Source organism: Zingiber officinale, chromosome 8B, assembly GCF_018446385.1.
Source record: "Zingiber officinale cultivar Zhangliang chromosome 8B, Zo_v1.1, whole genome shotgun sequence".
Classification (NCBI taxonomy): Eukaryota; Viridiplantae; Streptophyta; class Magnoliopsida; order Zingiberales; family Zingiberaceae; genus Zingiber; species Zingiber officinale.
In genome coordinates, this window is record NC_056001.1 from 42,258,205 (window position 1) to 42,274,062 (window position 15,858).

At 36.6% G+C, this 15,858-nt stretch overlaps 1 protein-coding gene and 1 long non-coding RNA gene across 2 annotated transcripts; one reads left to right on the plus strand and one right to left on the minus strand.

Annotated features, from left to right (window-relative positions):
- The first annotated feature begins 182 nt into the window (after positions 1 to 182).
- Positions 183 to 4,689, plus strand: LOC122014420 (cyclin-dependent kinase B1-1-like). The gene is made up of 8 exons (XM_042570652.1): positions 183 to 481; positions 587 to 731; positions 813 to 874; positions 951 to 1,062; positions 1,214 to 1,307; positions 3,591 to 3,660; positions 4,008 to 4,146; positions 4,416 to 4,689. The coding sequence occupies exons 1-8, from the start codon at positions 285 to 287 to the stop codon at positions 4,506 to 4,508; spliced, it is 912 nt and encodes a 303-aa protein (XP_042426586.1). The 5' UTR covers positions 183 to 284; the 3' UTR covers positions 4,509 to 4,689.
- A 311-nt stretch (positions 4,690 to 5,000) lies between these two features.
- LOC122014426 lies at positions 5,001 to 6,536 on the minus strand. Its single transcript, XR_006120671.1, has 2 exons — positions 6,123 to 6,536; positions 5,001 to 5,150 (listed from the first exon to the last, which is right to left on the minus strand). It is a non-coding gene; the product is annotated as an uncharacterized LOC122014426 (long non-coding RNA).
- Positions 6,537 to 15,858: the final 9,322 nt, after the last annotated feature.

A 15,858-nucleotide genomic window follows, 5' to 3' on the forward strand; every position in this document is an offset into this window, starting at 1 on the left:
CGTACTTAATGAAACTAATCAGTCACTATTATAATTTATTTGTTTGCGTTCTTAATGAAAAAGCACGTGGATTCGTGGTCTCTGGATCGTTTCCATTTCAAAATTCAAATCATTTGACCGTTCGAGCGCCTGTCGGTCGGTTTTTATGAAAAGGCCCACCATCGCCCAGCCCAAATATGCCTCGACCGATCATTTCAAAACCATCTCTTCCCTCTCCTTGACATTTGTGGCGATCTGCAATTAGGTTTCGGTTCTTCGAGGCGGAGGAGGAGAAGGAGAAGGCGATGGAGAAGTACGAGAAGCTGGAGAAGGTCGGCGAGGGGACGTACGGGAAGGTGTACAAGGCGCGGGACAAGAATACGGGGAAGCTCGTCGCGCTGAAGAAGACGCGCCTCGAGATGGACGAGGAGGGCATCCCTCCCACTGCCCTCCGCGAGATCTCCCTCCTCCAGTTGCTCTCCCACTCGATCTACATCGTCCAGTATCGCTCTGTCCTCCTTTCCCCCTACTCTTTTCTGGAAATCGTTAAGTGAAGTAAAATACGCGTGCGTTTTTCTCTAGTATTTAGTGTTAAATTGTTGGACAGGCTACTGAATGTAGAGCAAGTGCAGAAAAATGGAAAGCCGCTGCTTTATCTAGTGTTTGAATATTTAGATATCGATCTCAAGAAGTTCATCGATTCTCATCGCAAAGGGCCCAACCCTAGGCCTATCCCCTCCACGGTTGTCCAGGTACCTACGAGTTCTGCTCTTCCTTTTCCTTGATTTTCATTCATTTTATTCTCCTTTGACGGACTCTCTTTTTGCCTGCAGAGGTTTATGTTTCAATTGTGTAAAGGAGTCGCTCATTGCCATAGTCATGGTGTTCTTCACAGGTTCTATTCTTCCTTTTTTTCATCTGGTATCGTTTCAAAGTAATTTTCTCTTACGCATGACTGGACTTCAAAACAGAGATCTGAAACCTCAAAATCTCCTTGTTGACAAAGAGAAAGGCATATTAAAGATTGCGGATCTTGGGTTGGGAAGAGCCTTCACTATCCCTCTGAAGAGTTACACTCATGAGGTTCTTATGAGCTTAAATTTCTATTTAGAGTAATGAACTTAGAATTTACTGTCGATTTGTATTAATCATGCTAACGTTTTACTTTAAACAATTTTCTGGCTACCTTTTCTTATTGGAGTTCATGCGGACTGTTATTGTTCTATGTTTGTAGATTGTGACACTTTGGTATAGAGCTCCTGAAGTCTTGCTGGGAACAACTCATTACTCAACTGGAGTGGATATGTGGTCTGTTGGATGCATATTTGGTATGTTTACTACCATTTGTTATTTGATTAATGTAAAATTTCTTTTACGTGATTAATTCTTTGTGAAATTGTGATACGATTTCAATGCATCTTCTATTGCTTGATGCAGAAACTGATTTAGGTTTTTATATGTGCTGGGCATCTAAATCATTATGGATTAGTCTTTGGTATTTTAAATGTAGTACAGTTTTATGGTTTAGCAACATTGAAAATGCATAAATAAACAAGATTTACATGTTTTATGCAGATGGATCATTTTTTGCTATATCATTTAACAATCTAATGTCACTCATTGACTAATTGTTTCTTCATATGATCTTATTTTTGGTAGAACATTTTCTAAATGACATCTTGATACAACGGATAACTATCAATTTTGTTTAGTTGCACACAAATACCGAAATTGACTAACGAGTCCATTGATTCGATCACGAATACAAGAAGCAATCTTTTAAACATGTTAATTCAAAGAAGGATATCAAGAAGTAGGAAAATAACGGCTTAGCCAAAAATAGCATTAATAAAAAACTTTCTTCAAAACATGAAACATGACACTTATATAGACCTCATATCCTAAGACTCGAAAAAGGGAAAGAAATCCTCATATATGGACCTCAATTCTTATCTTTTACATAAGGAAAAGAAATCTTACCAGAAAAAGAAAATTTTCTTTTCAGAAATTCTAATTAACAAAACAATATGCTAACATATACAAATCCTAACCTATATATATTAGAAATACCAAAAATATCCGAAATACCATAAAATTGAAAAATTATCAAAAATAGTAAAAATATGTTCGGAGCCTCGATTGAGGGCCTAAATTATGAGTTCCCTAACAAACGTAGATCTTTGAACTTTGCATGCATAGTCCCGATAGAGTTTGATTATAAGTCCTGAGTAAAAAATTATGGCTTCTAGAAAATTACGCTGTCGAACCCACATCACATCTACATTCCATGACACATTAGGAAAAATAGAATGATGGCTTCCATGATTACCTTGTTTGTTCACAGCTACTATTCTTTTTGTTTCTGTGTTTTTTTACTAATACTCTTTACTCACCTCAACAGCCTTCCTTTCTTTCTACCTCTCTTCATCAATCTTCCCTTGCACCTTCTTCAACCATCTTCCTCTCGCCTCAGCACTTACCAGCACACTCTTAACATCCACAGTACTTTTCATCTGGTCTTAAATAGATTGTGATTGAAAATGTTATTCAAACACAAAAGTAGGGTTGTAAATGAACCAAGCGTTCATGAACAAGCTTGGTGTTCAGCTTGGTAAGAGCTTGTTTATGTTCGTTCATTATACATAAGATTAATTAAATAAACAAGCTTGAACAGCTCGTTAAGCTAAACAAACAAGCTTGAACACATATGTGTTCAGCTCGTTAATGTTCGTGAACAACGTTCGTGATCAATGTTCATGAACAACATTCGTGAACAATGTTCATAAACCATATTTATTAATAAAACTCTTTTCAATATGTTAAATAAATAATATAATAAAATAAAATAAATAAATAAATTTAAATTATCAATCTTAATAACCAATCAAACAATTAAAAGTTTCAAACAATCAAACAAGCTTGAATTGAGAGCTTGATAATATCTAAACGAACCAAGCTCAAACCAAGCTCAAGCCAAGCTCGAACCAAGCTCAAGCCAAGCTTGAATTGAGAGCTTGATAACATCTAAATGAACCAAGCTCAAGCCAAGCTTCAAACAAGCTCAAGCTCATAAAAAAATAAACCAAGCCAAGCTTGAACACTCATTTCAAAAGCTTGGTTCATTTTAAGTTCGGCTTGGCTCGGCTTGGTTATCTTATCAAACAAGCTTGAACACCCCAAAGCTCGGCTTGACTCGGCTCGTTTACAGCCCTACACAAAAGGCATCATAGCTTCTGGAACTTGATATGCCAAATTAGGAAATGTCTTTCAGCATCTTCTTTCCAAGATGGAAGATGATTTAGCACTCCTAGAACAACTTACATCAACTTCCACAAAGCTTTCTGAGATACCTGATCAATTTTCTTCAAGATTTGGTAAAAAATTGATAGGAATCTAAAGATAAAGAGCACACGTAATAGAAATCCAATAGCTCAAACGTATCCTATTCAAACTCGTTGTATTTTCACTAATTTCTATTACATCCTTTTCATTGAAGAGTGTAAATCTCAACTGTGTGATTTCAAATATTTCACTCGGGATTTTGTTCCACTATTTTTTTTATTAATTCATTCTCCTATCTCAGTGTTTTAATCTGTTCTTTTACCCAATAGCTGAACTGGCCCGAAGACAAGCACTTTTTCCTGGTGATTCAGAACTACAGCAATTGCTTCACATATTCAGGTTAGTTTTCCGACTTGAGGCATCCTTCTTGAGCCTATTGTGTTTGCCAACTTTCCTACATGTCGACCCTTTTAATGCACCGTGTACCTCAAGAAAGATAAAAAAAAAAAAACATGTGCCTATTGTATAACCAAACTATACACTGATATGAAAACTACAAGATTTTATCTGAAATCTGCCAAACTATACACTGAATCACATTTCACAATTTTTTTCCCACGAGATTTTGGAAACTCCGAGACAGGAAAATATGGGACCATTTATCACTGAATCTCATTGATATATACAAATAGCTTGATTTTTTTTTTTTATCACATCTTTGATTTTGTCGGTTTGTTGATCGCAAGGTTGTTAGGGACCCCAAATGAAGAGCAATGGCCTGGAGTTTCTTCCTTGCGAGACTGGCATGAATATCCACAGTGGAAACCTCAAAATTTGGCACGTGCTGTTCCGTCCCTGGATCCTAATGGAATCGACCTCTTGTCGGTAAATCATAAGTTTTTCTTTCAATTCTCATCATGAAGTTAGATCGATTATACTGTAGTAAGATTTTACTCTCATGGATAACTTTTACGATTTCGTATTTGCTCTTGTTTAATACTCCAAACCATCAGAAATAAAACACAGTCTACTCATTGTTTATTTTTAGATGGAAAACTTTAGATTTTTTTTTTAGTTTTGTTTCCAGCTAATTTGAGTGGAGATGCCATTTGTTTTGTCACTGAGGCCCTTGTTTATGCATCTAAACCTTGCAGAAGATGCTTCAATATGACCCAGCGAACAGAATATCAGCTAAAGCAGCAATGGATCATCATTACTTCGATACGCTGGACAAGTCACAATTTTAGTGTCTTTCCCCTACACCAAGTGACGCAATTCATCATTGAGGAATCTGACCTACTCAACTCAAATTACAAGTGTTAGAACAATGTTTTGCTTTACTCTTATTCTGCGTTGCCTCTATTTATTGTTTTCGGATCTCTGAAACGTGTTATTGCTTGCGAGTTTCATCTGCGTTTATGATTTCCACCTCGGATTGCGTTCTTTAAGTAATAAATATACAATGGAACTTTTTTTAAAGGAAAATAATAAAAAAAAAATTGTGGTTTGATGACTGTATAAAACACATACATGAAGGCTGGCAGCAGCGGCAACCCCAATGCGGCATGTTTCTCCGCCTTTCGAGGCGCTCGTCTCGTTGCTCGACTCCCAAGCAACTGCCCTCCTATTTCCTTCGCCTGCGCATCGGCTGTACTTCTTCCACTGTCGATGCACGAGAGGCGCGTTCTGAAAACCCTTTCATCAGATTCACCACTTTTATCCATTTTTCCATGCCTTTGAAACACTGCACGAGTGCAGTAAACAACAGGCCTCATACTTTAAAGACTGATGCGATGTGATATTATGTGAATCAGCCTTCCCCCACCGCCACCTTTCTCCATCAATGCACTCTGACGCAGAGCCAAAGACGAGTGGCCTCCCATGTCCACCTACGTACGTGGAGTTGTATTCATTGGTTACATATTTCCAGAAAGCAACTGCATGAGGCAAACAAAGACCTCCGTGTTCTCGCTCAAGTCCCGAGCAATTGAGAACCCCGGTGAGTTTGTTGGTCCTTGCAGATGTACAGTCACAAGACGTGTGGGGGAAATTTAGAATTTGAAAGCTAGGGAAGAAGGAGCTCCCTTCAGTCCAAGCATGGAATGGAAGGGAGAGAATAGTCTCCCGCATCATTCACTCGTTCACATGGTAGCTCAAGCTCTACCATTGTGTTTGAATGAATGAGTCGGCAGCTGATTCAAACCCACAGTCATCCGGTGAGTGGACTGAAGGAAGCTCTTTCAAACACTTTTCTTCAATCTTTTCTCTTAATTTCTCTTTTATTTCCATGAATTTTGTAACACTAATTAAGTCCATTAGTTGAAATAAGCAACTTGTACTTAGATAATTAAATATAATGATCAAAGCAAGACTTTAAGAGAAAACTTGCACTATTGCATTTTATAGGACTAGAACTCGTTTTAGTGTATTAAGTGGCAAAGAAATGAAAATTTTCCTTGCATGTCCAACTTGATCTTGTGCTCAAACAATAAGTGATTTTCTGGAAGAAAAAAAAAGAAGAAGAGAACAATAATCAATCTTATGTAGATAGCAGATATCTAGTTGGATAATAAGGCCACTGAATTTTCTATGAGAAGCTGAAACAAATATGAAAGCGAATGATTGAGGGAATAGTACTTAGATATAGCTCAACAGAAAGGTAAAGATTAAATTATGTAGGAAAGTACTTATTTATAGATTAGAGATCCATTATATATGTAACATACTCGAAAAAGAATCAGTAATAACCATTAGGTATTGATGAAGAGCTTGAAAACAAAAGGAAAAAAAAACAGAAGATATCTGAAGATCACAGTATTTGTTGTGTAGATCTACAAGTATCAGTGATACTAGAAACATACCTCTTGATCTAAAGGATATATAGTAGTACTGTGTTGTGGAGAGAAAAAGAGAGAGAGAGAGAATCTAGAGAAAGTGTTCTTCAAACAGTAGAATGAGAACCCTAGCAGGATTCTTCACTTCCCTTGGGATGTGCTGAAGAAACAGTTGCCAAGTCCAAACCCTAATTCCTCCTTCCTACTTCCTCAAGCCATATCAAAGAATCAGCATGCTGCCCTACTTTTTCAGAGATCACAAAGAAGGGAGTCATGCAGCATGATGATGAACATGGTGGCTTCAGGAGAAGTAAAAGAGAGGAGATAGGTCTGTGAGTGGAAAGGTGGAAGCCCACGGGAGATATAGGCAGAGGCCATGATCATCTGAGAACTGTAGAGAGAAAGTGAGAGGATAAAATAAATAAAGAAATGAAAGCAACCAAAGAGAAAGAGAGAAAGAGAGAGGTGGCAAATATGAGAACACACACATGTGAGGGATGCATCATTAGTTCTCTCTGAGTTATCTTGGAGATGAGATCTATACTAATGGTGGATGTGTGTGTGGGTGTGTCCAAAGTCTCTACTATGAGAGCAGAGGCAGAGGCAGTCACTGGTACATGGTCAGAGCTTGGCCTTTGCTGCCACTATTGACTGTCTTTTTTTCACTCAAGAACATTAGTGCTCATACTGTGTGTCCATGGATATGGCATGGAGGTGAACTCTCACCCCATGCACCATGGTCATCTCCATGCCCCACAGCACAACATGCACTAGGGTTACTATCCTTAGTGGTGAAATATTCATGGTTAATTTAATTTGTTGTGAGAAAGATCAGTGATTATTGTTAAATCTGTTAGTAATTAGTAGTGTTAGTTCAGCTTGTCAATAAATGTGAGTGTGATAGGTGATAATCTTTTTTTTCAATTATTAATTAATAATAAAGCTTATCAATAATGTGATTGTGATATTGATTATAATAGCCATGCAGTGATAAATAATGACATTTTTTTAACATGTAGATAAATGTTGTTCAGTTGATCAAACTAACTGAGTTAGTTTTGTGAAATATGAGCAAATTAGATAGATTAATTAAGGCAATTAGATAGATCTTAGTTGGTTAAGCTCATGGATTGAGCAAGCCAATTGAGTCATGATGAGAAGTAGATTAATTGTGTAAATTGTATAGGTCGAGTCGAGTAGAGTGGACTGACTAATTATATACATCAAATGAATGGGTTAGATAGGTCAATTGAACTCTATTTGCTTATTAGGTCAAATTGCTTAATTGAACTACTCAACTAGTTAGGTGGGTAAGTTGGTCAAGTCAGACAAACTATGAAAGTTAATTGAGTCATATATTCAAGGTGGACTATCTCATCGCGCTAACCAATTTGGTTAGACTAAGCACATAGGTTAGAATAGTCAAGTCGATACATGTGGGTCAAATAAACTAGGTCAATTAGACCAATTAAATCAAATTTTCTTTTATCACTAGTACAAAATAATGTAATCATTTTAATATCGCAGTCCATCACAATCTATCAAATATAATTGCATGAAATTTACCTTCATTTTTAAATACTCAAAAAATTTAATACCACTAAAATATTATAAATTTTTTAATTATCATGTTACTCTAATCATTACAATTAATGTTGCTTTAGGAAAAAGTGATATAGCACACTATATTATATATGATGTAATAGAGGGGACTACTCTAAAATTTAAATATTTTAGTCGATAATTATTGTAAAAACTAGGAAGTTGCTTGGTGTGGTTTAAAGCTAGCAATGTTAGTGCACACCATTTATGGGACTACCCTTAATGAAGAATCTACCCTTAATTAGTAGTTGTAAGTAGATGGACTATAATTAAAGAGTAGTGGCGTAGCCACATTGGGATAGGGGGTGAGAGCACTCCTTTCTTATAGGAAAAATGAAATTGATTATATATTTGAAAAGGTCTTGACCCAAGTTATCCATTTTGATATCATTTTTATAAGAAAATATCATGACTTGGATGGTTAATTATTAAATTTAAAAAATATATATAATAATAAACTAAATCATAAAACACAAAGTGAGAGCACTAAATTTAAATTAGATTGGATTTGAACTAAATTCAACGAGTAGGCGTGGATATAAAGATCATGTTGGTTTAAATCAAACTTGATTTGGAGTTGATTTGGTTAAGTTATAGTTGAACCAAGTTTAAGGTTTAATAAGTTTAATCGGTTTAAAATGAATTAGAGTGTTTGTGAAGAAACATTCTCTTTCATTTTTTTTCCCCTCCCTTTTCTCTCTACGCATGATGGAATCTTACTGTGCTTTGCTCATCTCTCTCTTTTATTTTTCTCTTCCTCTTTTTCCACATTTCCTTTTTCTTCTTCTCTTCTTCAACAGCAGTAAACCTATAGTTTTTTCCTCCCCTCTTCTCATTTACAAGAACTCTCCTTTCTTTTTCTTTCTCTTCTTCAACAAGCAAGAAATGCAGTATCATCTGCTACCTTTTTCCAATAACAAGAGCAACCCTTTGTTGGTTGCTACTCTGAAAACCTAGAGGTTCCACTGTACAAAAATTTTGTACAAAGGTCTGAACCTTTTCCTAGCTACCATGTGTTCTTTTAAATTAAATTTTGGATCGCCTGCGGAACTTAACACGTTTGATCCAAAACTTAATCTATTTGTTCTTTTAGGTTTTGACTTGGATCTCCTGCGGAACTTAACACGTTTGACCCAAATCACCTTAAGTTATTAATTCCATTAAATATTAATTTCCATAATTGGTTCCCAGTACTGACGTGGCGAGGCACACGGCCTTCTTGGATATGGGAGCAACCACCACCGACTAGACAAAACCTTTTATAGAAATCTAATATTTAATTTCCTAAAATAACTTTAGGTTAACCAAAAAGAACAATCAAATCACAAGGAAAAGAAAAAATAAAAGAACACAATATCGAAAAACATATTCGAAATTCTAGAACGTAAGCCTCTTGTATTTGGTATTATTTCCATAAATAATTAGCATGATGCGGAAAGAAAAAATTACTAGTTATACCTTGTAGAAAAACCTCTTGATCTTCTACCGTATTCCTCTTCTAACCTCGGACGTTGTGTGGGCAACGATCTTCCGAGATGAGAAACCACCAACCACCTTCTTCTCCTCCTAGCTAGGTTCGGCCACAAAGAAAGAAGCTTCACCAAGGACGAAGAATAAAACACCAACCAAGCTCCAAGGGATACAAGCTTTCTCTCCTTCTTCTTCTTCTTCTCCAAGTAGTATCTGGCCACCACAAGAACTCCAAGCAAGAGATAGGTTTCGGCCACCACAAAAGAGGAAGAAAGGAAGAGGATGGCCGGCCACAATAATTTTCTTCAAGGATGAAGAATTTCGGCCACCACCAATGCTCCAAGGGATGCTAGAGACGAGACTTGCTTTCTCTCCTTCTTCTCCTTCCTTGATCCGGCCACAAACAAAAGCTCCACCAAGAAGATAGGTTTCGGCCAACAAGAGGAGAAGAGAGAAAGGGAAGGGCCGGCCACCACACCAAGGAAAAGAGGGAGGAAAAATAATAGAGGTTGTTCCAAGAAGGCACCCTCACCTCTTCTTTTATATTCCTTGGCCTAGGCAAATTAGGAAATTTAATTACAAAATTTCCTTAATTCTTTTGCCATGTAAAGAAAAATTATTTTAATTAAAACAATTTTCTTCTTTTAAAAACAATGGCCGGCCACTTTAAAACAAAACAAGGAGAGTTTTAATTAATTAAAACTTCCTAATTTGTCTCCAGAAATTTTATAAAAAATTTCTCCAATAATTTTAATCCCTTTTATGATTGGTTTATAAAAAGAAATTTCTATAATTTTAATTTTTCAACATGTGAATAATTTATAAAGAAGAGAAATAAAATATCCTTTCTAATCTACAAATAAGGAAAGAGATTTAATCTCTTTCTTTAATCTTTTGTAGAGACTTATAAAAGAGATATTTTAATTTTTAATCTCTTCAATAAATTATATCTTTCACATAAGAAAATTTTAAAATTAAAATTTCTTTTTAAATTAAATAGGGCCGGCCACCTAAGTTTGGGTTCAAGCTAGGGCCGGCCACCCATGACCCAATGGTTTGGCCGGCCCTAGCTTGATCCACAAGCTAGCTTGGCCGGCCCCTATAACATGGGTATGAAGGTGGGTAGGTGGGTATAGTACTTATAAATAAGAGGCTACGATAGGGAATGAGGAGGAATTGGTTTTGGTCTCGATAAAGTTAGCATCCCGTGTTCGCCCGAACACACAACTTAATTTTATCAATAATAATTCATTCCACTAGAACTATTATTGAACTACCGCATCAATCCCAAATTACATTTTGGGCTCCTTCTTATTAGCGTGTTAGTCTCCATGTTTAAGATATCGAATGTCCATTAATTAAGTGAGTTACTGACAACTCATTTAATTAATATCTAAGTCCAAGAGTAGTACCACTCAACCTTATTATCATGTCGGACTAAGTCCACCTGCAGGGTTTAACATGACAATCTTTATGAGCTCCTCTTGAGGACATTATCAACCTAGTATCTCTAGGACACAGTTTCCTTCTATAATCAACAACACACACTATAAGCGATATCATTTCCCAACTTATCGGGCTTATTGATTTATCGAACTAAATCTCACCCATTGATAAATTAAAGAAATAAATATCAAATATATGTGCTTGTTATTATATTAAGATTATAGCACACACTTCCATAATAACCGAGGTCTTTGTTTTATAAAGCCAATATAAAAGAAACGACCTCAAATGGTCCTACTCAATACACTCTAAGTGTACTAGTGTAATTATATAGTCAAGATTAACTAATACCTAATTACACTACGACCTTCCAATGGTTTGTTCCTTTCCATCATGGTCGTGAGCTACTGTTTATAATTTATAAGGTACTGATAACATGATCTTCTGTGTGTGACACCACACACCATGTTATCTACAATATAAATTAATTGAACAACTACATTTATCATAAATGTAGACATTTGACCAATGTGATTCTTATTTCTAGATAAATGTTTATACCAAAAGCTAGGCTTTTAGTATACACTCTAACAATCTCCCACTTATACTAAAAGACTAAGCTGCTATATCTGCTGCTATACATCTGATTCCTAATCCTTCAACATGCCCATCAAAAGCTCTTGCCTTAAGGACCTCAGTGGAAGGATCAATAGGTCATCATCCGATGCAATCTAGGCGGCAACAACTTTTCCTCGTTTATATGATTTCTCGTATTGGGTGGTACTTGCGCTCTATTGTGTTTACTTGCCTTATAGACTTATGGTTTCTTCGAGTTTGCTACTGCACCAACATTATTACAATAAATTGTAATAATCTTTGGACAAACCAGAAATCATATCTAAGTCTATCTTGAGGTTATTGAGTCATACAGCTTTTAATGGCTACCTCAGAGGCTTGCCATATACTAAGCTTCTATGGTGGAGTCCAGAAAAACACCTATGCTTATCACTCTTCATAGTTATGACTTTACCTCATAAAGTAAACACAAAACCCGAGGTTGACTTATTATTGTCCCTATCCGATTGGAAGTCAAATCCATGCAACCCACAGGGACCAAATTAATCGCCTTGTAAGCTAGCATATAATCTCTAGTTCCTCTAAGGTACTTTAATATATGCTTTACTGCAGTCCATGTCCTTGTCTGGGGTTACTTTGATATCTGCTAACTATGAAATGGAGATTTCGATCTCGTGCATAGCATACATTAGGTTGTCTAGCTGCCAAGCATAAAGAAGCGCCTACATGTCCTCAATCTCCTTTGATGTCATCGGAGACATCTCTTTAGATAAAGACACTCCATGCTTAAAGGTAAGAAACCTTTCTAGGAGTTTTGCATGCTTAAAATGAGCAAGGATTTTCCGATGTATCAAGCTTGGATAAGTAAAATATATTTTTTCTTACGATCCCTTATTACTGATCTCAAGAATATATACATTCTCCCAAGTCCTTTATATCGAATTGTTTGGACAATCATACCCTTACTTCTGATAACATTTTGATATTGTTTCCAACTACCAAAAATGTTATCTACGTATAGTACAAGAAATACCACCACGTTCCATCACACCTTTTGTATACACAAGACTTATCCGGTTACTAAATCCATAGATCTGGATTACTTTGATAAACCGGATGTTCCAAGACCTTGAAGCTTTGCCTCAGTCCATAGACTGATTGAGCTTACACAAGATGCTCTTAGCCCTTTGCAATGAACCTGGTGGCTTTATATGGATGCTTTCTTGAAGACTTCCATTAAGGAATCTTGTCTTGACATCCTCTTGCCAAATAGATAAAAGAACCGGATAGACTTAAGCATGATTACTAGTGAAAAGTTTCTTTTCATCAAGCCTTGCTTTGAAAGTTACTACCTTCCTGCTCTATCCCTCTTTCCTATTATAGACCTTTTACACCCAACGGCTTTTACACCATTTGGTGATTCTACAAGCTTCAGATTTTATTAGAATACATATATTCTAATTCTTTTATTCATTACTCTTTGCCAAGATCTGCATCTTTATCTTGGAGTGCTTCATCATATGATCGGAGATCAGGTTCATGTCCTCCGGGATCGAGTCCAAAACTCTCCCAAAACATGAACCTATTTAGGTTTCATAACAACCCTCCCACTGCAACAAGACACTTTGGTTGTGTATCAATTTGTGATCGTGTTGCAGTTTCTTGTGGTATCTCATCTTGTACAGTTGGTACTAGGTTAGACATATCCTTTATTATTTCCTTAAGAACAAATTTACTTATAGACGTGGTTCATTATATAATCATTTTCTAAAAATCAGCCATTGATGCTAACAATGACCTTCGATTTTTAAGACTATAAACCTACTTTTGTTTATCTAGGATAACTTACAAACAAGTGAACTCCCTATCCAACTTATCATTATCTCTCTTTAACATATGTGCTAGATTACCCGAATCTGAATAAATAAGCTTACGCCTATTCAGAATTCTATATGAGTAGAGAGTTATGACTTGGAAGGAACTATGTTCACTTTCATTTTTCGAGTTTATCCTTAAAACAAATTTGGTAATTTTCTGAATAACTCATCATCTATCTAATTATTCCATAAGAGTTCTTTTCCTTCTTTCTACTACACCATTCTGTTGGGGTGTACAGATCAGATTAGTTAGGATTGAAATCCAACTTCGATAAGTGACTCCTAAAATCTCTCAAGAGGTACTTGCCACTACGATCTTCCATAGTGACTTTTTACTTTATTCCTCCGCATCAACCTTGTACTCTTTGAACTAATCAAAGTACTTAGTCTTGCGGTACATTAAATAAATTTATTTGTATCTTGAATAGTTGTCTATAAATTAGACAAAATATTCAATACTACCTCTTATCTGGATAGTCATAGATCACACAAATCGAATAAACCGATATCTTTGACTCCATACCCTTGGACTTAAAAGCTTCTGGTTATTTTTCTTCCAAGTAAGACTCAAGGTTGGAAAGATTTCCACTACCAAGAACTCAACGGTTATCCTACCAATGAATCCTACTCAAGTATAACCTAGCTTTAGATGCCAAAGATATAATTGGTTCATTTCAAGGTTGCTTTCTCTTAAAATTAAGATGTGTTACTAATTTCCATTTGTTGCATCGTGGGAGTTATTGGATTATAAATTGTCAACCATCATACCGGAATAGATAACTTTCCTATTTTTCTTGATAACAACTTTGTTATCAAAATAGACCTAATATCTATAATAGTTTAGAAACCGAAATCGGGTTCTTTCTAAACTTGGTACGTAAAGACAATTACTTAAAATCCATATTTTATTCTTATCATAAGATAAACATCTCCCACTGTATAACAGCTACCACTTTTACAGAGTGCCCATGTGGACGATGATTTACCTTTCATTTAGTTGTTGGGTTTCCTGGACAATGAAATGCAGACATGATTAATGGCATCTTGTATCTACACCTGGTCGATAGATAACACCACTAGACATGTTTCAACTAATGAATTAAATACACCTAAATTGTTCTTTCTAAGAAGGCAGTCTACCTTAATATCCAAGTCCTATTTCCAATCATTACAATTGGGACTACTAAGTCTTTTTCTATAGTATGACTACTAGGGATTGACAAACATCCTAAGAATCACAAAATATTTGGTCAAGATCAACTCCTTAAAATCTCCATGAATTTTGTGTATACAAAATCGAAGAGGAGATTTTATTCATTAATTTTATTATCTCGTCAACTTTACTTTATGACGAATAAAATTAATAGTTGATCTGTCTTTGATCAAATATTTGGTCAAAACTCTTTGAATTTAAAATAACATTGATTCCTCAAACAATATTTTCTCCTTCTCCTTGCTTTCCAACTAAGTTAAGGGCCATGAACTTCATCAACATCAAGATCATCACTTTACAAAGACCTTGAAGTACTTAATTATTTTATTAAACATATGTGGTCATGTCACACGTTTCTATCGTACCTGATATTTAGGTTAGACAAATCCAATAACATGAGTCATGCGGTACCATTAATTACAGTCAATCTAAATGAGTTGTAAAATTATGGGGTCCAACTTGAGTGTTCTAGTGAACATATACTTTGAGTTAGAACTAATCAATGAGTTGGTGTGTTTGTTTTATACATAGGAAAGTATCACAAAAATCATCTTTTGACTTGTCGAGGTGTTTGAACTAGACACTAGTGCCATACCAATTCTTGTATATTGGCGATCTAGAGAATACGAGGGAAGTGAATGTTAAAACACAATCTAATATATCATCCTGAATTCCTGATCCTGCATGATTAGTTGATGTATCCTTATCAATATTCCAATTATTTAAACTTTCTACGTGAGTTATCAGTCGTTGACCTCCTAAAAGGTCAAACAAAGGCACCAAGAACAGAGACATCAGTAGATGCATGCTGCTCATGATCTAGTTATGAATCATACTGTACAATTTTAAGATTTCAGTGCGAACTGGTTTGGCGGCTGATCGTATCTTCGATCTTCGTCTTGTCTTTGATCTGTGCGGTGAAATCTCGATGAGATTGCTCCATAGCAAGAAGAAGAGAAGAAAAACAAAGCTCAAACAGTTTTGAGCCATCGAACAAGGCGCGAACAGAGTGTTCTCTGAGAGGAAACTGCTCGTCGGCGCCGGGAAATCAGAGAGGAGCCTTGTGGCTGGCCGACGGGGAAGGCGGGAGCTCGGTTTCATCTCGTCCCTTGGTTGTTGTTTTGTGGGTATGTTTGTGGAATCAGGACCGTCCATCCGTCGCTCTCCTCGCTATAAAAGGACCCTGCTAGGGTTTTAGGAGAGGCAACTACTTGATCTTATCCGAGCAGCGGCGGCGGTGGTTGTCTGCCTCTACGTCCTCCACCGCGCCGGGCGCGAGGAGGCCTCTGCGATGGGACTGCTGCCCCCGCTTTTCCGGGTTTGGTAGCGGCCTCCGTCGGTCTCCTCGCTTGCTTCCTGCTGCGTGCGTGCGGAGAGAGATGGGCGCCGCCGCCACCGCCGCTGTGATGACGACTACCCGCGGTCGGAGCACGCGTATTGGTCGTGCAGTGACGGCCTCGCGGGTTCCCCCAAATCAATTTTTCCCCATTTCCTCCCTGATTTCGTATCGGTTTGAAACCACGATTTTTTGGTCGATTGAAATGCTATTTACCGTCGCCTTTGATCTTTTTTATGTTGC

Excerpts from the sequence above, each read along its gene's own strand:
- LOC122014420 (XM_042570652.1), top strand. The coding sequence starts at position 285 with ATGGAGAAGTACGAGAAGCTGGAGAAGGTCGGCGAGGGGACGTACGGG. Across the intron at positions 732-812 it reads TCCCCTCCACGGTTGTCCAG|AGGTTTATGTTTCAATTGTG; the intron begins GTACCTACGAGT and ends TTTTGCCTGCAG. Across the intron at positions 875-950 it reads AGTCATGGTGTTCTTCACAG|AGATCTGAAACCTCAAAATC; the intron begins GTTCTATTCTTC and ends ACTTCAAAACAG.